The sequence below is a fragment of the Columba livia genome, chromosome 2 (genome assembly GCF_036013475.1).
Source record: "Columba livia isolate bColLiv1 breed racing homer chromosome 2, bColLiv1.pat.W.v2, whole genome shotgun sequence".
In the NCBI taxonomy this organism is placed as follows: Eukaryota; Metazoa; Chordata; class Aves; order Columbiformes; family Columbidae; genus Columba; species Columba livia.
In genome coordinates, this window is record NC_088603.1 from 116,574,452 (window position 1) to 116,600,100 (window position 25,649).

At 36.7% G+C, this 25,649-nt stretch overlaps 1 protein-coding gene across 1 annotated transcript; it reads left to right on the forward strand.

The window, feature by feature from the left end:
• Positions 1–11: 11 nt before the first annotated feature.
• Positions 12–24,401, forward strand: DSG4 (desmoglein 4). The gene is made up of 16 exons (XM_021290068.2): positions 12–209; positions 6,516–6,551; positions 6,927–7,055; positions 7,743–7,898; positions 8,042–8,189; positions 9,089–9,252; positions 9,502–9,636; positions 10,180–10,365; positions 10,547–10,806; positions 11,698–11,840; positions 11,984–12,202; positions 14,034–14,618; positions 16,499–16,647; positions 17,161–17,221; positions 18,865–19,073; positions 20,073–24,401. Exons 1-16 carry the CDS (start codon positions 162–164, stop codon positions 21,042–21,044), a joined length of 3,600 nt encoding a protein of 1,199 aa, XP_021145743.2. The 5' UTR covers positions 12–161; the 3' UTR covers positions 21,045–24,401.
• Positions 24,402–25,649: the final 1,248 nt, after the last annotated feature.

Here is a 25,649-nt window from a genome sequence, read left to right on the forward strand (position 1 = left end):
GTGCTTCCCTCAGAGGGAGGCAGAGACACCTTGAAGGGCTGAGTATAAGGACATCTACCGAGTGTCTTTTTAAGTAGACACCAGAGTTGGGGGGGGAGGGGAAAAAGGAACAGGCTTGTAACCATAACTCAGTTGGACTTGTATCCAAGCAGTCAGATGCCATGGATTGGCTGCCTCACCGAACGGCTGCTTTTCTTTTCCTTTTGTTGGTAAGTCAGATTTTAAAACAATATTTGTAAACTCTGTGATTATGCTAGTTGAGTGTTCCTCAGAAGACCATTAAATTTTACAGTGTAAACTACCTCCCAAAAAAATCTTGTGAAATTTAGCATAAAAACAAAGCTGTGCTTATTTTAAGCTGCACTTCTGAAGATTTTATACAAATAATTTAGGTTTTCATTAAATACTGACAAATTTTTCTCTTGATTTTGACTTTCTGCACTCTGTTGATGTTGAATATGTGACTTTCTATGTTTAATGCATGACTTTTCGGGTTACTTTTGTCTGTGGCTACTAATTAAGGAGTCACTGTTATTAATAGAAGTCTTATCATTATAAAAATCCTAATAACTTGACTGATTATCGTTTGGTTCTACGTCTTTCTTTTTTGTATCAGTTGAGGGAATATGAAGAGCAAATCTCTTTTCCTAAATTGATTATTAAGGGTGCTTCAGAGCTGACCAAATCCTACAGCTATATTCAAGAGAAAAACATTAAATTTAGTGAAGACCTTAGCTGAGTAAAAATCAAGACTCAACCTACTATTTCACATTACAAAGAACTCCTGTCTTGTAGTGCATTAGTGTCTGAGCTGCCATGTGCTGAACAAGTGAATGCATGATGAAAGTGTTGCTCTTTGGATTTGTTTTTCTCACTGTAAAAGGAAAGTTGTGGCTCTGGTCAAGTGGCATAGTTGTACGATGTGTTCATCAAGGCACATAAATTACACAGAAAGGACTTAAAAGAATTATGGAGGCCCTTCTACTCTTGCAATCTGATTTTTGCGTGGATTATTTTTACTTGTCTGTGCTGCTTTGGTGAAAGTAGGTAGAGGTTTAAGCCCTGAAGATTGAAAAACGTAGGATTTCTTTTATAGTTATGTTCTTCTGTGGTTTTCACATAATTTTACTTTTTACACAATGTATTAGTAAGTGTGAATGTTAGTTAACTTCTTGTTAGTGACCCCTCTAGAAATGTTATAGTCAGGGCAAAAGTGTTTGTTGTTATAGAACATGAAATCTTAAAACTTACTTTGAAAATATAATTCATTAATTTTAGGTGACAGCTCTGCAGCCAGTAAAGTAGAAGCAGCCAACATAGGGCAGCTGCAAAGCAAACAGTAACAAAACTTGGCAAAAGCAAGTTATGGTTCAGATAAGTTTCTGCATGTTCAACGCAGCACAGAGAGTTTGGCATGTAGCACATCACACTGACACTTCTGAATTTTCATGTAGCATTAGTGGCTCCTCGTTTTACTCAGCTACCTGGTGATGCATACTCCTGATGTGCTGAAGTTCAAGAAAATGTTGACTGTACTGTATCTAAGCTGTCCATTCAAAAGAGATTTTACTGCTGTATCTTCTCTTGGCAACTCTGGAGACATTTTAATTCTTCCAGTATATTATTGTTACAGTTGTAACTGATGCGGGATATGTGCTGGGTCAAGAAGAAGGAGCACTTGTGAAAATTGCCATTATGTTTTTATGTCTATCAAATATTTGAATTTTTACTACACAGTGGAAACAATTGTTGTCATCTATTCTTCTGCACAGCAGTGTTCATGGTTCTTCTTTCAGCACTTTATAGAAAGCTGATGGACAAACCACAGAGATTAAATATATTACAAATTACGTATCCAATTTTAGTGTATGCTGAGAAACAGTCTTGGCTTTCAGTTTGATTAATGTTTCGTGAAAATCACCTGTCTGAATGGTGTGTCTGGTTAAAAATTGCTGTGGAATGATACATACTTCAGTACTCTACTACACTCTCAAAAAAAAAAAGAAAATTTACCAGGCCTGAAACTAATAATTTTCTACATACATTTCACCATTGGTGGGACTGATTCTGCAACACTTGCTCACGTGACTTCAAAGGCGTTATTCTCATGAGTAAGGGAGTTCTGTTTGTGACACTTGCACAGACACGTTTTATGGAAATAACCTGTTCGGTCGGGTATGACTCTTCTCCTGCCAGCTATCATGTGACAGCTAATAATTGTAAATTCACCACATCTCTTATATGCACTTTTGTCTGGCTACATTTTCCCATGTGTTATCTACACTTTTCTGTTTTGTTTTTTTTTGTTTGTTTGGTTGGTTTTTGTTGTTTTTTTTTTTTTTTCACAATTAGGCTATGGTTACACCTCTTACTCATAACTTGGTTGCACATAAAAATACTAAGGAGCCAAATCCTCTCCTTGCATATGCATATGAAACTTCTGCCAGGATATAGCTAGCAGCCTGCAGGCTCTTCTGCCAAAGAATTTTGTCGTAGAAATAGAAGTAAAAGCAATTCCACATCCAGGAATTATCACCTAAGGTTGGGTTCTTAAATCTGCAGTTTAGCATTCCTAAGTAAAAATGAACCATAAACAAACATGCATTTGCAGATAGAGCACTCTAAGCTATATCAGAATCCAAATTTATTGAGGAGATTTATTGAGAATTAGCATAACTAATTTGAAAAACTGGAATTTGAATCATAATGACACACACACTGTATTGAAATTACTTTTCTGTTCATTTTTCCAATATTTAAGCTCAGTTACTGTATGGAAATTCATTATTTCTGTATAACTCATCAGAATATAAACAATCTCAGTGGAAGCTTTTCCAAAGTGGTCACTTCTTTGAATAACCATATTTTAAAATAAATAAAGCTTTGGAGTATCTTCTTATGACTGACATGAGCATTGTCATACTCCTGCTGAAGTAGCAACGGATTCTCCATCCAGGGTGTAATATCAAACCTTGATATCAGTTGCTAACAGAGAAAGCAATAGAAACACCTCACTTCTGCAGAATTAGAATACAAAATTCCAGAAAAATTACCCTGAAAAACTTCCACTTAAAGTTGGAAGAAACACATTCATTAGTGACCTACAAAAACAAAAATTACAGACAAAACCACAGTCATGTTTCAATTTTAAAGTGATCAAATGGCTTCTTTTTAAAATATGAGAGTTAGTCTTATGTTTTGACTCTGCTTCTCATTATTTAATACGCACTGATTTGTCCTTTTTTTAAGAGATACAGAATGAATAAAGGGAAGGGTTCGTTATTTCAACCCTTTACTAGTCAGGGCTTTGACTGAGTAAGAAAGATCCAAAAGTCACAAAATGCTGACACAATCAGAGCTACTATGGCACCATAATGACTAATATAATATGTGTGAGTTCTCAGCACTCCTCCCATCCAGGCCAATAACAATACCGCTGTTAACTTCAAAGGAGGAGAAGCAGATCCAATATGAATAATGCCAGGAAGATGTTAAAGGCGTGTTCAGTCATTTAGATTTGAGTAGGTGGAGGAGGGAGGATTCCATAATTGCGTATAATATTGCTTGGCAGTCAATTAATGATTAGTTAATTCTTGTTTGCAAATTGCTTTGAAGGTGCAAAGAACCTAATACATCCTATGGGCCTAATTCTGTTCCCAGTTACATCAGAATAAATCCAGAATAACTCCAGTGTGACTCTAAGGCGTCATTTTGGACAAAAGGTTCAGGCTCTGTATCATTATAATAACAGACAAACTTCCAGACAGGCCACTATGTGAATGACAGTCACTGTACAGATAATTCCTGCCCACACCTCTCCCAGCCCAAACCAGAAGCAGCTTGTGCAACGAGCGTCTAGCTTCTCGTCAAAGTTTCCATTTTGTCGCAGTCTCTCAGACTAACAGGACAGCATATTTTGATACCGCTCTGATCAGCTTGCCTAGCCCAAGGACCTGAGGATGCATCCCACACATTTCTGTGGCTCCTCTTGCTTTAATTATTGTTAATCACTGAATCTACGGAAAGTACTTCATGTAGTTATTCAGATACTAGATTAGAAGGGAAATCTGTTCACTACCTATAAGCATGCCATAGTTAGCTGCTAAAGACAGTATTTCTCTGCTGGAAATAGCACTGGAAAAAAGGGTTTGCACCGCAGAGACATATTAGAAATAGACAGCTGGGGTGAGGGGAGCCTTCTAACTACTGATGATAGTGGAGAACTGGAAACCATTAATTGAGGAGGCAGAGGAACCTCCATCTGTGGATCAAGTTGGATATGTATCACTCCAGAATTGCTGAGGTTTAACTTGACAACTTTGTCTGGTGTCTGCCCACCCTCCTTCCTACTACAGAGCAGTAACTGAGAGAGACATACCAATTGCAGACATCAAGTTAATCAGATCAGCCTTTTCAAACACCATCACATTCTGTGCTAAGGACTTTGGATTCAAAACCATCAGGACCTGTTTCAAGTTCTTCCATAAGCAACAGGTAGCAGAATGGGTTTTTCCTTAGTCAGCACAACTGTGGAAATATGGGGCCTAAATTTACAATCCCCAGTATTACTGATGAACAAATACCTGACATTCCCATTATTGGTGCTCAAGAACAACAAATGAAACTCCAGTGTAAAATGTATATTCTTCACTGGTTGACAACAAAATTCCCTAAAGGCTGAAAGCAAGCATTTTATGAACATCAATGTCCTTAAAGAACAGAATTTTTTACAGATGTAATTCTTATTTCAGAGATACTCAACACAGTTTTCCAGTCAGGCCTTCTGAGTATGAGAGTAATGTGCCCTGGATGTGAAATATTAGTTCCAATGTTGAATAGCAGAATACGCCACAGGATGCAGACAGCAGACAAGATTCACTAACGTTTCACTGGGAGGTGTATACCCATACTTTTCTGCGTCAAGACAATTGCTTGCATGCCAGAAGGGATTTCAGCCTGAGGGTGGAGAGGATTTCACTGTACTCTCCAAAGGAGGGTCTGCTCTGCCTGCAGAATCAACTGATAGGAGATGTTGAATCAGTGCTCCTTCTGGCAGACTTTATCACTCAGCTTCTCTGGTGAGGGTGTGATGTGCCCCTTCCATTCTTCCATGTTTCTCCAGGCTCCACAGGGGCTTGTAAAAAGACAGGCCTGAGCTTCCACTGAGGTGAAAAAAACCCTCAGTTTAAACAGAGCCTGACATTGTCCCTTTCTGAGATGAGTAATGGCTGCACATGAATTTGAACCCCATTCTGCATCTAAAGATTTAAGTAGCCATTAAGATATAGACTCAGATTGAAATATGTATTTATGCTTTTAGCAAAATATGTACATAATGTAATGATTTTCCTACAGAGTCCCACGAAGTAAAGCTACCATAGAGTAAAAGATTGTCATCGATTTCATCCAAGTATAACTGACATGAAGCCCACAAATAAAACACATCAGGAAAAAAAAAAAAAAAAGTGCTATTGAAAAGCACCAGGAAATTATAAGGAAAGTGAAAAATTGATAACTATAGTTGTTAACCACATTTGGTGAGAAAAGAGAAACTCTGCAACACTTTTTGAGTTACCTGGATATTCTGTTTCTCCCAATGACGAATGAAGCAAGCATCCAATCCTGCAAATCCCATATTCTTCACTCTTTATCATCTGAAGTGAGTAGAAGCAGGTCCTAAACCCAAAAGAAATGCTCCAAAGAGATACATTCACAAAGTGAACTTCATTATCACAACTTATTTAGGAATAAAGTTAATTAAAGAGTGCTTTCTTCTAAATTGTGCTAATCAAGAAATTGAGGATTTTCTATTATTTTAATTTTAAAGCAATTACATATTCCATCCAATCCTGCCGCCTCTATTTGCTCAAGACTTTGGTCGCATAGTTAGACTTCAAGTCAAAGCTCACTGCACTCCAGGGATATCTGACTGATGACTGCAGCTGTCTTTCCATCTTACGTTGAATCTCTTGTACCTCATTGGGAACTTTATAGAAAACATTATCATTCTTTTTTGGTTAAACTACATACTAAAGTACTTCAGGTCTACCGTGGACTTCCTAAATAAAAAAAAAATTTAAAAAGAAAAAAAATAGTAAATTATTTTAAATAAATACTCCTCCTTTTCTAGTTTCCTAGACATACATTTTAATGACAACTCTTGCAATCACTTCTCTCTTCAGCTGATGTGTTCCAAGCTAAAAATCAGTGCGAAAGTTGTCTTTTGATGTAGGTATAACTTGAAATATGCTATGGCACCTTCATTCAAAGTTCTACCTTGAAAGACAGAATTAATTATGAAGGTGTTAACTCTCAAGGAATTCAAGTGATGGATGTAGAAAATAATTAATTGGACAAAGTCGTTTATGGAAATCTTGTGCCTACTACCTAGATAGGTTATTGCAATAGACTTGGGAAAAAGTACTGCTCCAGTCCTGCAATATATGTCAGCTGGGCTTTGCTTACTGTGTTTTGTCCTACATTTTTATATGCCTATCTTCTTATTGTTCTTGCAGGCACTCTTGGATTTCAGCACAGGATTTCATGTAGAGGTAATATATATTTCTTTAGAAACTTATTTTCTGGTCAAATGAAATGTAACCAATGCAAAAATGAAATGGAAAATACTGAAATAAGACATTTCTGAACTTGAAGATTGAAAACATATTGAAATATTAACTAGCTGCAGGTAATAACCTGCTCAGCCTCTCAAGAGAAGTTCTCCTGAACCTAAATAAGTATCTCAAACACAGGAATAATTTTAAAGTAAACATTTACAGTCTTGGAGTTTGGGACTCACAGACAGCAAAAGGTACATGATCTATAAAAATTCCTTTTCTCCTCGGTGTTGGAGATTCTAAATGTCTGTATTAATTTAAAGTGTATTGATATTACTGGTCATATGAAACTGTAACTGTCTCTCAAAGGTAAAAGAATGGGCTGGAAATGGAACAGCAAAATGGAAAACCTTCAGAAGACAAAAACGTGAATGGATCAAATTTGCTGCAGCTTGTAGAGAGGGTGAAGATAATTCTAAGAGGAATCCAATTGCCAGAGTAAGTAGAAAGAAAAGTAAAAGCGTTCACTGACAAGGAAGATTTTCTAAAGGCAGGATGATACAAGCAGAGAGATTTGAAAGTATATTTGCTTAGAGTAGTCAAAGCAGGGAAAGTAAAATATAAGAAAGATGATGCAATATTTCCAGCTCTGCTGAGACAGTCTCATAAGGTGAACCCAGGCAGCTCCTGAAGAGTGACCAAAGGCTTCCCAGAACATTGCCATCAGTCTGCTTCCAAGACAGCTCCAACCACTTCATGTGCAGCATCTGTGTACTAAATTGTGATATTTTTCTGTTCTCTCCCATTCTGAGAAACCCTTGAGCAGAAGCTCAAGGACAGCACATGACTTGTGGGCAAATGTCTTTCTGTCCTCTCATCATGACCATACCCTTACTGAGGTCCAGCCAAAGTGTGATAGTCTTGGAATTTTCTCTTTCCTCTTCCCTGCCAGAAGATTTAAGGGAAATAGAAAACCTGTACAGCGCTTAAGGGAAGATGGATCTCTAGGCTGGCTGTTTTGTAGAAGAGCCGTCAATTAGTTCTGTCAGCTGAACCATGTGATATGTGGTTGAGAGACAAACTGAAATTATACAGATATTTCTACAGGAACTGATATTAGCAAAAAAAAAGGCCTGCATGTATCCTCTGTAAACTTGCACAAATTGTAATTACCTGTTATTGTAGATCCGATCAGACTGTGAAGAAAACAATCCAATCACATACAGCATCTCTGGAGTTGGAATTGATCGTGCCCCCTATGGAATATTTGTTGTTAACCCAAGAACAGGAGAAATTAATATAACATCAATAGTGGATAGAGAAGTAACCCCAGTATTTGTTGTAAGTACTCTCCTTTTTCTTTTACCTTTATAATGGTGTATCCAGGGTGGGGCAGGGAGAGCAGAAGGAGACAAATTGATTTGTTTCAGATTGTTTGCCCTACTTCACTTTTGGTTTTAAAATGAGTAAATCTCTTTATCTAGATACGTTGCTTTGCTAAACACTCAGTGACTGGTGTAGATTTGGAACCACCTCTTGAACTTCGAGTCAGAGTTCTGGATATAAATGATAACCCTCCTGTATTTGCACAAACTGTATTTACAGGATCTATTGAAGAAAGCAGTATGGACAGTAAGTAACTATGTTATGCCTATTATAGTATAGTTAGTGAAGATCCCAGAATAGAGTTAATATAAACCTGGGGTGCTCATTCTACTTTTTTCTTAGGCAATGACATACATTTGCTAGACCTGCTGCAGAGGAAGGAGTGAGAGAAGCTTCTCCAAGCGCTAGTGGAGCTGTGGCCCAAGCTCACTGACTAAAATTAAGCACTGATGCTCCCTTCCTCCTTTCCTCCCAGACATGAATGTGAATGTCCCAGTTTCTAACCATACCATAATGCAAATTATTTCAAATGTGAAAATTCAAAGTAAATAATTAAAAAAAAAAAAAAAATCAACATTACATTTACACTTATTTCCTTTGAGGGTATATCAAATACATTTTTTACTATATTTAAGGTTTCAAATATTTGTGTTTGTAGCCTGAGTATTGCTATTGCATTAGAATATCACTAAATACACGCTTACTTAAAACACTAATATGATTCTTTTTACCAAAAGTAGAGCAATCAACATCAGACATGCAAATAGCACTGAGGCAATGTTGCCTAATGCTCATTTTATACTTTCTAGAAATTCTCATTTAAAACTGTGGAGATTTCTTATGTGAATATCTACAAGCAGAGTACTTACTGGTTTTACATAGTCCCTACGATGACTTAAAGAAGTCCAGTGAAAATCTGCATTACTCCATCTGACCTTAATTTTTAATGCATTTTAAAGTCATAAACATTTAGTCAGAACCAGTGCTACAAAATTAAACTTTTGTTTTTCTCTGCAAATGTCAATGAATGGACAGCTTTCTATCATCTTTATACACCAAGTTTGAGCAATGTCTTGATGAGTGGTTTGCAGAAAAAAAGAAGTTCTCTGATTTGCTTTTTTCATTATTATTTTTTTTTTTTTTAGATACACTGGTGATGAAAATAATTGCAACAGATGCAGATGAACCTAATCACTTGAATTCTAAAATTGCCTTCAAGATAGAGAGTCAAGAACCTTCAGGTCCACCCATGTTCATTATGAACAAATATACTGGAGAACTCCATCTTGCAAATTATCTTGATAGAGAGGTAACACTTCCCTTTCCAAAGTTAAATAACATGATGTTGTGGTGTATATGTGTTATGGGGGGCAGGGAAAGGGGGGAAAAAAAGGTTGTGTGTTTTACAAAACTTAAGGGATAAATGCTTTTCTTCTATATGTTACAATAAAACATCTAAGGCAAATTCCTGCATTGGGAAACAGCAGGAAGACATGAGTATTTGTAACATGTAAGATGTACAGGTGGTCCCTCTAACATGCTCATTTTTCTTTGACAGCAACATAGCAGCTACACTCTTGTTGTGAAAGCTTCCGACCGGGATGGAGCTGCTGATGGAATATCATCCCTTTGTAGCTGTAACGTTAAAGTTATTGATGTCAATGACAACTTCCCAACTCTTGCTCAAAGTTCGGTATGTTTTGAATACCAAAAGCAACATTACTGCTTTGAAATCCTGTTCAAAAGCCCAGCTGATAACAGAGCCCTTACTACCCCACACAGCGCTTTCACATTTGAATGCCCTGATGGATTAAGAGACATGTTTCCTTGAAAAAAATCCAACTGGTCACTTGCACACCAATTCTGATAACATAGGCCTAGATTATTTTTGTATTCAAAGAAGTCAGTCCTGACACTGACTTCTCTGTATTCAGAGAAACCCAGTAATTGAGGCATCCAGACCCATGCAATATGACCAGATTACATAGATTAACCTAATCTTTGTATAGTCTATTTTTTATAGAAAGCACAAATCCATTTCCTCTAAACTGACTCTGCAAACCCTTGAGGTGAGACAGCTCTTCAGATTTGCAAGCAGAATCACAATTTACCTTGAACACGATTTTTATTAAATTTGCATGAGTTATGGGCAAGACATCCTTCGAAAGAATCAGATGTGTTTTCCTCACATTACATATTTTAGTGTTTGCTAATAGGTATTTATCTGTCATTTCAGTTCTCAGCAAGCATTTCAGAAAACTCACTCAGTTCAGAACTGATACGAATACAAGCTCTGGATGCTGATGAAGAGTTTACAGACAATTGGCTAGCAGAGTTTTTCTTTATATCCGGTAATGAAGATAATTGGTTTGAAATTATTACAGATCGAGCTACAAATCAAGGAATCCTTAGAGTAATTAAGGTATGGATAAATACTGTGATTCAACTGATGAAATAATAATCTTAGAATAGTTTTAATTAATTGTCACAAAACTACACAAGTAGTAAAAATGTTGTCATTCAACTATTTAAAATATAAAATATTTAAATAAAATTAATGGAATTTTTATTTATTATCTAGTTCTCTGTGGTTTCTCTTTTAGGAACTGAATTATGAACATCTCCAAACTCACTCACTGGTTATCGGTGTCAGGAACGTAGCTGCCTTCCACCACTCTGTTGCGCACGACTTCCAAGTGACTGGAACACCCCTTACCATAGAAGTAGTCAATGTGAAGGAACCGCCAAGATTTCATCCATCTTCAATTGTGTTTTCTGTACCAGAAAATACAAGAGTGAATTATGTTGTGGGAACATACACAGCCATCGATGAGGACACTGGAGCTATTGCATCTAATGTTGTGTAAGCTCTCCCTGCTTAACTCCCTGGGTGAAATAATTATTTTAATTGAGATTTCAGTGGGATGAGGAATAAGTATTTGAAAGGGTGCTTAAAAAATAATAATAAAAAAAGTTAATAGATTAGTAATAGAATAATAGCAAGAGAATGATATTTTCTTCAGCCCAATTTTATGCTATGATTGCTTTTGTTTCCTGACCTACTGTCCTTAGCCTTGGGCATGAGATAAAGAAAATATAGTTTTTCTGACAGGCTGTAACTTAAATAAATCAGAACAGTTTGGTGTTTTTTTTTTCCTAGCCCAACATAAGAATTTTTTTTCTTGTAACATTTGAAACATTTGCTACAAATAGAGATTTTTTTTTTCTCTCCTCTAAAAAGGCAAGTAGAAAACCACAATAATGGGCAATATTATACAATCAGAATAAAAGAGTTTACTACCAGCTCATTCTATAGTAAAAAAAAAAAAAAAAATTAAAAGGTATTTATTTCTGCTTAATGATAATTAATAGGACCATAATTTGCTTTTTAATGTACGTAGAAGTAAATACATCCAATTTCCAAATATTTGAAAAAAATTCATTAAACAGAGAAATATGTAAGCAAATGCCACTGCAGAAAATTATAGGAAGAGCTGTGAAGATTTTACTTTCAGACTACAATACCACTTTCAAAATAAAATGGATTTCTATGCAATTATTTTATTCCAAATTATTTTTCTGGTCTACATCTTATGAAGTGTGCAGGAAATTTGCTTGAACAGTGTGAAATGCAATATGACCTAGTACTGCCTAAAACAAAATATTCCAGAGTGACAAATATTATTTGTAAAATGAATATGTAATGCAGATGTTCATAACATAATGCTGAGTATTTTCATTTCATCAAATACAGATATAGTATAGGACGTGATCCAGGTGCCTGGTTCAAAATCAATCAAAACACTGGTGAAATCGCACTGAACAGAGTTATTGACTGGGAGTCAATCTATGTAGTCAATGGGCAGTACAGAGCAGAGGTTCTGGCTATCACTAGAGGTAAGAAAATAGAGTAATTTTTCTGAAACAAATCTCTGTTTTTCCCAGATTTCTCTCAATGTCTTTTCCTAGATTTCCCACCTGAACTGCATTATTTACAGTGTCAAAATTCCCTCTTGACCACAAGTATCTTCTTTTTACAGGGGTTCCTCAATATACTGCTACTGGCACCATTGTGCTTTCAATACAAGACTACAATAAGAATTGCCCAACTATTAATACTGAACTAAGGAAAGTATGTATGCATTCCCCCTCAGTGATTATCTCAGCAAAGAATGCGGATAGTGGTCTATATGGTACTCCTTTTACATTCAGCATACATGGTGAACCTCAAACTACATGGATTATCAGATCAATAAATGGTAAATTAACTTACATTTTATTACAGAATAAACCATATTAATAAGGTCTTATCTAAGACAGCAGATTGGGATAACCTTCAATAGCAAACAAAACAATTATTAGAGTAAATTGTAATTTCAAATGTGATTTTATGCACATATGAATCCAAGAAGTTGCTCTGAATTTGCATATGTACATATATGTATTTAAAAAATCATATTAGAACTAGAATCAAAATCATTATATGTGTTTTACCTACTTATCATCTTTTAAAGGAAACAAAATACACTGATAAAAATAGAGCAGCAAAACTGTACTTTACTTGAGTGTAGCTATGATAAGCACCTCTATTGGTCTAAACCTAATGAGGTAATTCAAAGGGAGTAATTTGATACCTTTTCTTTTTTCGATATTATCAAAAAAATTCTAGACACATGATAAAACTCTCAAATTTATTTATTAGACTATAAATTATAAGTTGACAAAGCTTTACTTTTATGAGAGGCATATGAAAATGGCAAATAAAGATTAAAGCTTTTGCAATCTATTGTACAAACGTTGATCAACAGCCAGTCGAACATGAGCCAGGAGTGTGCCCAGGTGGCCAAAAAGGCTACCAGTATCCTGGCTTGTATCAGGAATAGTGTGACCACCAGGGCTAGGGAAGTGATCGTCGCCCTGTACTCATTATTGTTGAGGCCTCACCTTGAATCCTGTGTTCAGTTTTGCACCCCTCGCAACAGGAAAGTCATTGAGGTGCTGGAGAGAGTTCAGACAAGGGCAACGAAGCTGGTGAGGGGTCTGGAGCACAAGTCTGATGAGGAGCAGCTGAGGGAACTGGGGCTGTTCAGCCTCGAGAAAAGGAGGTTGAGGGGAGACCTTATCACTGTCTACAGCTACCTGAAAGGAGATTGTAGCATGGAGCGGGTTGGTCTCTTTTGCCGGATAACAAGAGATAGGATGAGAGAGAATGGCCTCAAGTTGTGCCAGGGGAGGTTTAGATTGGATATCAGGGAAAATTTCTTCACAGAAAGCGTTGTTAAGCAGTGGAACAGGCTGCCCAGGGAAGTGGTTGAGTCACCATCCCTGGAGGTGTTTAAAAGACATGTAGATGGGGTGCTTACGGACATGATTCAGTGCCAGACTTAGGTTATGGTTGGACTCGATGATCTCAAGGGTCTCTTCCAACCAAAATGATTCTATGATTCTAAGAAAAATATTTTAGTCAGTGCTCAGTGAAGCTTTTCCTTCCAGTTTCCTCCAAAAGGACATGACAAACTGATGGATTAATCCAATCTCATACATTACTAAATGACAGCATTTGCCTAATTTACTGTATGCATAGAAGACTATATTACATGGTAAATAACACAGTTACAACTACTCTTGTGTCTCCTATTTGTCCTAAACAGATGCAAATGTGTAACTTCAAGTATTTTAAAATTATTGAAAAATCTTTTGAAAAACACATGGAAATTCCATGTGAGAGAAAAAAATAATCTATGAAATTTGCAATGTTTATATTCACTGTTGTGTGAGTAATAATCAGGAAAAGCAGAAGTAGATATAAAAACGTACATTTGCCCCTTTTATATTTCTCAGGTTAAAAAATTATGACTACACTGATCCAGCTTAGGTTTTCCAAAAGGAAAAACTAGCACAGATGAATATGATAAGTTTCAGCTTTGAATACCATAGACATATAAGTAACTGAAGATCTAAGAATGGGAACACTGAGTCTTCATTCTGTTCTATGAACATTACTCACTAAAATTAAAGATTTGTACAGTACTTACAGTCAATATTTTAATCTGAATATTTTTCTCTTTCCACCCCTTCCCTCTCCCACAGCTTCATCTGCAGAACTAGTGAATCAGAACATGGATTTTTACTATTATAGGATCTATGTCACCGTAAGAGATAGCCAAGGCCGACGCTGCCCTAAACCACATATAATTCCTGTGCAAGCTTGTCAGTGTGATAGTCGTAATTACTGCACCAATGGGGCAACAAAAATAATTATCATTGGTGGCGGTGGCAGTGCCGGTGGCAGTGGCAGTGCTGGTGGCGGTGGTGGTGGCAGCGCCGGTGGTGGTGGCAGCGCCGGTGGTGGTGGCAGCACCGGTGGTGGTGGCAGCGCCGGTGGTGGTGCCGGTGGCGGTGGCAGTGCTGGTGGTGGTGGTGATAGTGGTGGAGGATACCAGGGAGGTGGAGAAGGACCAGGACAAGAAGGTGGTGGTACTGGAGGAAAAGACTATGATAACTACCCAGAAACGCCGGGTGATTACACTAATATATACGGTGGAACTGACGAATATACTGAAGCCACTGATACTTATTATGGAAGTGGAACTTATGGCAGAGACTTGGGATCTTCTACTACACTTAGTGGTTCTGCCATTGGCCTGATGTTTCTTGGTGGATTAATATTTGTTTGTAAGTATAAAATTAAGAAAACAGTTTTATAAATTTTCTAAAAAATGTATTTTTTTAACTCTCCTAAAATAAGGTGACTTTTCCAGTTGGTTGTTAACCTGTTGGCTCCCATGGGCCATTTGCCAGAGAAAAAATTGTCTTTTGAATTACAAGAATTTCTCTATGTTTTATATTCTACATATTAATATATTTCATTCAGAAATAACTATTTCCTTCTTAAGACTTAGGTGTTTTTTTTTTTACTAAGGTCTTACCCAGTTCTCAGACCATCAGACAGGGTAAAAATCTTTAGTAGAACACTTAGAAGGTTTTTTGGCAAAAGCTATCCCTGTCACTTACAATTTACATTTTGCAATTCCTATTTCCATGACATTACTAAAAGAAATAGACGAGTATCAGTTCCAAGTTGGGTATGAATAGATGAAAAGAACAAGCTTCCTCTGTACTCAAAGCCAGATTTCAGTAGTAGAAAAATAAATATAATCATCCTAAATTTTGAACATTTTTGTCTATGGCTGCCAAAGGTTACATCTATTAAAAAACAGTAGCATTTGTGGTAACACTATCAAAACAGATCATTCATTCAATGTCTTAGTATTTTTAAAGAAATATGAGTTTCAAAGGTAGGAATTACTCAAGTTAGACTTCATAAAAGCAATTACTTTCAGACCACCACAATCAGATATGATCATCCTTTTCTCATGGCCCAGGCATTGAACAATCAACATCTGAAATTTCCCAATGGAAAAATGCTGACCGTAAAACCAGAGGAAAATTATTTTTCTCTGTATTTTTTGAAGAGTGGGTTTTCATTTTGGTTTTGATCTTTGATTACTAGAAATCAAGAAACACAAAATTTTGAAGCTGCAAAAGGCTGTTTTGTTTGTAGTTCCCAGGTGATTAACATTACAGGACAGACTGTCTTTCCACCTTTGGAAAACTCCTCTCCTAGTTGGTAGTCTGGAGTAAATATGTCCTTAGTCATGTAGTATGAGGTAGCACTTTGTACACTGTTTAGTTCTTTCTCCTTTTCAGTTCACTTTGATGTTAAACTGAGCATTTTAGAGACAGCTTCGTTTGGTATAGGCAACAGTCTCTCTCCACTCCCTCTGCAGTAATACCAGCTTACTAACTTAAGGACCTAAAGACAGTCAGAATTAATATTGCAGTGCCTTCTAAAATGTGCAGTGTTTTCGATGTTGGTCTTTAAAGCATTCAGTAATTTTCAACACTGAGTTCTTGAAATAACTTAGCATAATACAACACACTGAGAAACCTCACTCACTCTGTATAAACATTTGTTAAAACTGGGGTTTGGAGTTTTCTTCTATTGTTTTTTTCAAATCAACCATTATGTATGTGTGATGAAAATTGCAACTGGACCCTTAGCCAAAGATCATTGTAGCCAGACGGATATCTCTTCACTGATTCTCATATGTCTATTATTACTGATGCGTATTTCTTTTCAATTACAATATCTGAAGAGACAAATGTATGCTTATATATAAAAATGAATAACACTGAATGACTTACATAGCAAGACTGGTTCTGTTTGTTTAATTTTCATATGCAACTTATATTAATTCAGCTGAGATAAATCACAGTCTGTTCCCAGGTGTACAGTCTTAAATTTGGAGTAACAACCCTACTCCACCCCTGCTTTGCTCTCCTGTAACTAAAGGTACAAATTATTCTGAATTTCCAAATACATACATTTCCAAAAGCAGCTAATTATTCTGAAAGCCAGACTTGCAGGCTTTTGAAGCATTTAAAAAGACATATTTACAAAAGTTGTTGAGCACCTGCCCTCTGGAAAAAGCAGCTATTCCTGTGAGTAAGAGATGTCCTAAATCCATGTTTCCTGTTTTCTTCCTGTTAAGTGATTCCAATTTTGATGTCAATGAGCGACTGTTGTGGCTGTGGACCTGGTGCTGCAGCTGGAGTTGGAACTGGATTTGAACCTGTACCTGAATGCACGGAAGGGGCAATTCATCCATGGGGAATAGAAGGTGCACAGCCTGAAGACAGGGTGAGTGCATCCCATGTTTCTAAAACCCGGAGTAACTCATATTTGCAGAAAAGACTACATCTGATCAGAAGCATGGAAGTGATTGTAGCATTGTGTCATCTTCTAAAAGAAGCCTGGCATTGTCAACAATTCCCAGGCAGATATAAAAAGTGATTCTTAATTAACATTTGCAGGTGGAGTTTGTGTGTTTTAAGTTATGTTCAGTTAGCTCATCCCAGCACATTGGTGTTACTATTTTCTCAGCTGAAACACAACAACTAGTAAGCTTTTTCAGTGCAAATTAGGACAAAATAACAGAAACCATCTTCACTGATCACTTTTCACCTTGACAATGAAAGAATCTTGGATGGAATCTTTTTGTTGGTGGTGGTTGTTTTTGTTTTCTGGAGATGGTAATTAATAGCTACCATTAACAGTTTAGACTGCTAATTCCTTAACGTGATTCATAAAGTCTTGGTCTTCATGTGAGAATTTCAAAGTCATAATTCAAGGAACCAAAATGTTGTCTTCCAGGATGTCTCACACATTCTCGCTCCAACAACAGCTGCAGGAGGTGATTTTTGTGAACCCTCTGGTAAGGCAATCCTAACACTTTCTATGTGTGCTGTCACAAAGCTATCTTTCAAAACTTCATATCTTTTGATTCAAGGAACACTTTGGCGTCTCAGCTACAACCCAACCCTTCCAATCCTCCATCTACAGATAGTCAAACTGATGCTAGTAGGACTTCCAGTATGAATAAAGGATCTGAGATTTAAGCCTTTGAGCAGATTCATTTCTGCAAACTACATTTATTTTGAAATATCTGCTAAGGCCTTCAAATCTCAGGCAATTTTTTTTTATGATTCCATCTAGTAAATGGAGGGTCTTTTTAAGAAGTCAGTTTTAATAAAAATCAATCTTCAAGACAGAATATGGAAATTTTCTTTCAAAACACCGTGATGAAAGGCTCATTTCTTCCCAATTTCCAGGGCCTGCTTCCCACAAGGGAGAATAGGACCTGTCAAGTAGCCAGTTAATTACTGTCCATTTATGCACCAGCCTAGATGGAAAGCTGGTACATATCACAGTAAATTTATGCTTTTGAGATAAGGTTTCCCCAGTAATTTGACTGCCATAGAGAATAAGTCAAGGTCTGCAGGGCCACTTTCTGTTTTTCCCCTTTCCTTACTCCACAACAGGAAGGAGGGATACTGGCACAGATGCATTTTCACTAGCTTCTGACAGGAAGAAATGTCACTCTGCCGGACAACCTCTCTGTTGACTACAGATTATTCAAAAATGTTCTCATCCTTAAGGTAAAATCAAAAGAGAACATTTTGGGGCACAAGCATGAAGTTGAGAGTCTTTGTTCTCAGGGAGGTTCTGCTGCCATGACAATGGAAAAGTTTAAGACTTACATATGTGTTATACTTTATTTCTATTGTTCAGTAACACCGTGGTGAAAGCCCCTGATTCAAAATGTATAAACTCAGACTAATGAGACTGAACAGGAAAAAAAAAAAAAGCCTATGTTTCTTGATGTAATAATAGTCAAGACTACTGTATGCAATTGGTTTATTATATTACATGTCAATACTTAAGACCACTCATTGCTTCTTATCATATATGAAAAATTCTGGAGAAGATAAAATTCTCAAAGCATGACTTCATAATTTATTGTAAAGGTCATTTTCCTTCTGCATTGTGAACACTGTTGGTAATGATCAGTTGTTTTTCTCCCAAATACCCATTACAATCTAACAACTAGAAAATGTGAAAGGAGTTACAAAGCTATTTCTTTTAAAAAAGAGTTTAAGGCAAAACAATTTTAACCCTGAAGAGATCATAAATATATATTTATATATTTGCATAAATATCCATAAGCATTATCTGATTTTCTAATGCAAATGCCATGACAGCATGTATATACACCAGACAGAGGAATCTCTCCAGCCAATTACACAAGTAAATCATCGATTTTCTAAAGTACATATGTACATGCATCCTAGCCTCAGGAATAAAACCAAGATCTTAGATGTCTGCTAAGATGTACTTCATTTTTATTGCAGTTTCAATGCTTGTAACATGTGCATGGATCTATGACTAGAATTAGCCTAAAATACCTTTAGAAACTCTGTAGTGTCATTGTATCCTTTTTAAAAGCAACTTTCAAAATCAGTGTAAATTTTCACAGACCCTTTGCAGAAAGGATAACTTTTCTTTTCCTGTTTTCAGACATATATACAAACACATATGGAGGAGGAGGAGTAGTAGCTTCTGGCGTTGAAGAAACTACAGGGGTTGGCTATGGCACTGGTACTGGTTACGGAACAGCTGGAGGAGTTTCTGGAACAGGGGAAGTAAAAGGATCAGTTGGAGGAACAATAAAAGAGTACCGAGAAGGAGGGGTGAACATGGCCTTCCTAGACAACTACTTCTCTGAGGTAATTACCTGATCCTCTTTGCATTAAGTCTGTGAGACTACTGTTAGATTCTCCTCCCTGAGTTACATGGTGGAAATCCAAAATAACTTCACTCAAATTGAAACTTCCATGACATAAGACTGGTGTAAGAGCAAAGCTGACCGTACTAGTAGGAAAAACAATGACACTAGTCGTACTGCTTTTGAGCAGCTAGGATAGTAGATTTGGTTGCTCAATACCCTTTTTGTAAAACTGATGGGACAGAGTTATGGGTAGTAAGTAATTAAATTATTTCAGCTTCATAAGTGACGACTGAATGCATATATTTGCCACTTTTTCCAGAGTATAAGTAGATAAAAACTTTGTGAAATTGTTCACACGTACTTTCTGTACAGCTTGTTTAATGAAGTGACCTTAACCCTCAAAGAACTATGAATACCAGTTCACTTTCTCCCTTATTTTAATTGCCATTTCTGTTCCCTAAAAGGAAGTGAACTGCAAGCAAAACAAATATGCAGTTTTGTAATTGGCAACATATTTAACAGCCTTTACATATACAATGAAAAAATACTATGGAGTTTACATGATTAATGGGATATATTTTCATTATTAGCATAAACTGTGAGGTATAAATACTGTAATTGCATATATCACCAAAATATCAATTAATATATAAGGACTATTGTATTTCAAAGTCTAAACAAGACTCAGTGGAGGACAGAGCAGCCCTGAAACACTGAACATAGACTTCTCCCAGACTGCAGTCTCCTGACAGCAGACCAAATTTGAGATGCTAAGTGCTTGCAGAAACAATAAAATATCAGTAGCATTTGAATAAAACCTATTTCAAGGTGAGAGAAATGTTGATGATATAATGTGCCCAGTTGATGTCCTGCTCTTCAAGGCAGTTGGGCCTTACTGTGGTTAGGAATCCCTTACTATGGTTTGAGTCCTCCTAGTTAAAAATGTGGTGAAAAGTCAGTCTTTTCTACTTATTTTTTCTGTTTTTGCACACTACAGAAAGCATTTGTGTATGCTGATGAAGATGAAGGTCGGCCAGCAAATGACTGCCTATTAATATACGATCATGAAGGAGTCGGTACTCCTGTTGGCTCTGTGGGTTGCTGCAGCTTTATTGGAGAAGATATAGATGAAACATATTTGGAGACATTAGGACCAAAATTTAAGACCCTGGCAGAGATCTGTCTGGGCAAAGAGATTGAACCATTCCCTGATGTCAACCCACCCTGGCCATCTGTTAACATCAGCTTTCCCAACCCTGAAAGTGATCTGAACCTCCCGCCACCTGGAACCACCATCATTGTCAACGGAAGTGCACCTATGCCTCCCCCAGCTGGCACTACAACGGTCATTACAGAAAACACCTACACATCTGGGTCAACCATACAGCCCCCGAGGCCAATGCCAGATCCTTTGCTCCACGGCAACATGACGGTGACTGAGACCTACACCTCCGGCTCCCCTTCTCTTTCTGTCGACCCTCTGCGTGCATCCAACGTTGTTGTAACAGAAAGGGTTGTTGGTCCTGCATCTGCCTCTGATTTGCGTGGCATGCTAGATATCCCCGACCTCACAGATGGCTCCAACGTTATCGTCACGGAAAGAGTAATCGCACCCAACTCCCGGCTCCCTACCTCTCTGAGCATTCCCGATTTGGTAGATGGGTCAAATGTGGTGGTGACAGAAAGGGTGTTCAGGCCTGCCTCTGGCATGCCAGGCAGCTTAATAAATATTCCTGCAGAGTTATCCAATGCCCACAATGTGGTGGTCACTGAAAGAGTAGTGTCAGGGTCTGGGGTGAGCAGCCTGGGGGCAACAAGCCTAGGAGGAGCAAACCTGGGGGGCCTGAGCAGCACAGGTCAGATGCTCAGCGCTGACTGTCACCTTGGCCAGGCAATGGGCACAGCATCCCCCGGCACTTCCCGGAGAAGAGTGACAAAGTACAGCACTGTGCAGTACTCCAGCCAGTAAGGCCTCTGTCAGCGCCCCTTCCTGCCAAAATCGCCAATTTGCACCAACACTCATTAGCTGCCACCCACCAAGAATATCGTTATTAAGTGTAACTAGGAAATAGCGCTAAGGTTTCTGGGATTCCTACTTGTGTGAGGATCTCTAAAGGGTGCCCCATTTCAAGGTCAAATGCAGGACTTTGTCAGTGATGGGAAAGTTGAAGTTAGCTATAAATTTCTCTCCACCTAGCACTACAAGTGTACAAACACATGCTAATGTTTTTGGAGAGAGATCTGATTACAAAACAGAGCACTGAGATGGGATCCTTGTGTGCATACCGTATCAGCATGAATTAATGTATTATAAAAAAGTATTAAAATACTGAGTGATCTCCCCCAATAAGTAGATTTGGGTTAATAGCCCCTCACTGAAAAGACAGGAAAAGAATGTAATTAATAATTAGTCAACTCAAGACTAAATAAGCACTTTGAAATGCATCACTTTACTTTGTGTGTTAGTCAAGGAGCGCTACAAAATGGCACTTTCAATAATTTCTCCCATCACCAGCAATAGTTATAAATAATAATCATATAAACACAATACATTTTCATCGCTTTCTGAAGCTCTCAGTAAAAAAAACCACTTTGCCATGGCCTACCATGTTGCTACTCTCATGGCGAGGAGCACGACCAGCAATGCGCCGCAGCCAGTGCTGCCACTTTGTCACCTGGGAAGATGTTGGTTTCACCTTTTCTCCATTACCATTACAGCTTTACTTAAATCTAAAAGGACTTCAGTGACAACCAGGAGCTCTTAGTCAGATTTTTGTGCCAAACTATGACTACTATCTAAGTTCAATGTCAGTTTATCCTAAGAGGGCTATGATATACCATACCAGTTCTCTTTTCTAATACTGACAAGAAAATAAAGTCTTAGAAGCTTTGTGATGTGGGGAGGCAATAGCAAGTATTGTTTCACTGGCACTGGTAGCTGAAGTTCTTCATGAAAAGCAAAAAAATACTTCAAAGCAATATAAATTTGCTAATAACCAATATGGAGAATTGTTATTTCATATGTCAGTGTATTTTACATTGATATTTTTAAAGTTTATTTGAATGTGTTAATTGAAAAAGTCTTTATGATTCTATAATCGTAATTAAATCTGGCTTTTATTTTCCCACAAAAACAGCTCTACTGTACTCTGTTATTCTAATAAAACCTTAAGGTGGCTTAGAATATGACCTGAAGGAGCAAAATACTGAGATATAATACTTATCTCATTTTAATTTTGTATCATATGTACAGTAACCATAGTGTCTGCAACATCAGTTTATGTACAACAGTTATAGAGAGGGACTAGCTTTCTTTGCTAGACCACCAAATCAGTAGTTTTCCCTCAAATATTGCTTCTTCAGCTTTGATGGATAGGTTAGTGAAAAGTTTAAGAGTTGTCTGTGAACCACCCACTCTATGAAATGGAGAAGAAACTTTCAGTTGTGTAACCAGATTAACTCATCTCAGAAGAGCTGGATGACAAGTTTCTGAGTCTGATATCAGGAAAAGGCTTTTTAAAAGATGCTTTCAGAAATGCAACTAGATCTACTGTCAAAGACAACCTGCAGTGGCATATGCGTCAATGCAACATTTATGAACACTGGTAATCCCCATGAATCATGACCAAAACCAAGGCTACCTCAAGAAAGGGTCCCTTCCAAGGCTTCAAGTTTTATTATGAAGCAACTGAGCATGCTAGATGCTCTCCCCATAATATCTGAAGTATTGCAATTTTTACTTCATCCTGTAGCCTTGATTATCTTAAGTATCACTAAAACTGCATTGACTTCACTGGGATTAGTCTCTCCTATAAATTATGTACCAACTGTAAATTTATGGATTATGGATCAGTTTTTTAAAGAAGGAAAATAGGTACTAATATATAAAGCTGTATCCTTTAATATCTGGAGAATGTGTGCTGAAATTCACTAAAATCCTGACAAGCTCCCTTTCATTTTGCTAACCTGTTTACATAAAAAGGAAATATTTGAACTATGTATGACTCTCTGGATATTTAGAAAGCCTATAGCCAAAGCCCATTAGATGTATTTTTCAATGTAAAAAAATAAAGTCTTGTGTAAATAATTCCATAATCATCTTATGCTCATCAGAAATATTTTTCCTAATTGTGCTTCAAAGCAATATCTAGTCTTCAGAAGCACATGCTGAATTCCTGAACAGGAATGCTGTGTGAAGTATGAGTGTCTGAACTATGGTCTCTTGCATGTCTAGAAATAGAAAGGGGAAGAATTAATAGAGAAAAACTGTATTTTGGTTATGCAGTGGTTGCCTACTTCTAGTACTATCTTTTACCAGCTTTTTAAAGATAAATAGCTTATTATTTAATACAATTTATTGAAAGATATCTTTAATATATGTCTCACATCAAACAGTCCCTCAGCACATTTCCAGTGTTTTTCTGAATATTAATTTCTATTGCTGTGTAATTTGTACAAACTTTCTTAAAATTGTTTTCTTATTGAGATGTGGACAATTTTAGGTTACTACAAATCGTGGAAGAAAAATGTATCTGAAGATGCAAACAAATACCCGGTTCATTAAAAATTCTGTGCAAATTCTTTTTCTAGCTTTGTTCTTAAAAAAAAAAATAGCATATAGTTTAATGCTGGTTAACAGACATTAGTTTGGTGGGTTTTTTCCTTCAGTTGTAATTTAGAAGCCCACTTACTGTCTACCTTTAATCCTGTTGTTTAATAATGAAGAATTAATAGTTTTCAGGAAAGAATGACAACTTTAAGTAGTGATATTAATCCTGCTCTAAATTATTCAAGCAAAAAACTCTTCTTAAAGTGTCAGCAGTGTGTAACACTGAGACTAGGGCTTTGTTTTTTATGTGGGTTTTGTAGAGCAGGATCCTATAATTTTACATAGGTCCACTCAGATCTTGGCAGAATGAAAAGTAGACTGCCATGGAAGAAAATAGAGCCACAAGTTGAGGTTCTTATTAGATTTCTATCTTGGAAACACTGTCTGAATTGGAGCTTCAGGTTTCTATTATTTTTACTCAGTCCTAATTTTGTGGTAATAAATAAGACATTTAAACTATTGTAAGCAGCATCTAGTACTTGTAATATGAAAAGATCACACAATTTGAGAAAAAAAAGTCTACTGTTTTGCTGCATAATTGATATGCTCCTCGCAACTGAGCAAACAAATGCATTATTTTCATTTTATTTAAAATATAATTAATAGTACAGTGTTACTGTGTTTTCATAAATAAAAATACTAGAAATTTGTTTGTAATAATTTCTGAATGGCACTGAAAAATACAATAAATGATCATTTGGGACATCATGTTTTAAATAGAGTGGCTCAGGAGATTTTTTTTTTCCATTTATCAGTGGGAAATGTAGTTTCCTTACAACTGCTGGTTTGTGCTGGAAAATTATAGTTTTAATTTTCTTAAAACAAAAAAAAAAAAAGCTGTTGATTTAGGAAGTCAAGCTATCCCAGGGCTAAACCATTTCATGTGTCAAATTGACTGAGACATTTTGGTTTATGTTGTCAAACAGAAACTTGTGTCAGGTTTCACAAGAACTGCAGTACAATTTCCTTGAGCCATCATTCTCTGCGTTGTTCTCTCTCTTTAGACAGCCTTTCCTGTGACAGCCTTCTGTCCTGTAAGTCTGAAACAGTGCTTCAGAGAAGCTATACATTAACACTGGAGTACAAGCCAGAAAGAAGAAAGAGAGCAAGAGACACTTGAATCACAATTTTTGTGCAGCACAGGCATTGCAGGTACAGCACATACAGGTCAAGATGAGTTGAACCAAGCAAAACCACTTTGGTTCTAAGAGTAAAAACTGAACATTTTGACTTTTCTGAATCAAATTTCTTTCCAGTGTTCCAAGCCAGGCCATTCTTATTAATGATAAGATTTTTTTTTCAAAAAGGTGTATCTGAACTTAGTAGAACATTGCTTTTACTAAGAGAATCATGTAGTCTAATGTACCGTTTTATTTTGCTTTAACATTTTGACATATTTTTTCTCAGTATGTCATGCAGAATGATTTTTGGCACTCACACAAACTTCATATAATGATTTAAGTACCTTTTCAAGAAGTTAAGTTAGAAAAAAACATTGTCCATGTTCAGATTTATAGCAGACATTGCTATCAGTCTGATGACACTGCTAATTCTAGGACAACGAAGATAATTTATCATTTATCTTATGTGCATTTAGAACCTGCTTAAGTGGAAACAAAGCAAAATTCTGTCAAATAAAATCATCTGTTATGCTCAAGTAACTAGTTGAAATCTATGAGAGTGCAGGTACAAGTCAAGAATGCATCAATACACAATGTTATTTCATATTGCAAATGCACTGAAACTTTACAAAAGGAGAAAGATGACAAAATTACAGTTGGTGACAGTTTTGGATGCACTTTTGTATAATGATAAACCTCTCCTATTTTATTGTTCTGACAGTAGCTAAACAGCATCTTGTAATTCAGAATACAGCACAATAATGTATGAAATAGTCATAAAAAGACATTTAGGAAGCAAAAGCATTTAACTGACATCTACCAAATACTCTGAACTTTGATATTC

What these genes read in the sequence shown, in the direction of transcription:
- DSG4 (XM_021290068.2), top strand. Translation starts at nt 162, where the DNA reads ATGGATTGGCTGCCTCACCGAACGGCTGCTTTTCTTTTCCTTTTGTTG. An exon ending in GCACAGGATTTCATGTAGAG is followed by an intron (nt 6,552 to 6,926) that starts GTAATATATATT and finishes TGTCTCTCAAAG; the next exon opens with GTAAAAGAATGGGCTGGAAA. An exon ending in GCTATTGCATCTAATGTTGT is followed by an intron (nt 10,807 to 11,697) that starts GTAAGCTCTCCC and finishes CATCAAATACAG; the next exon opens with ATATAGTATAGGACGTGATC.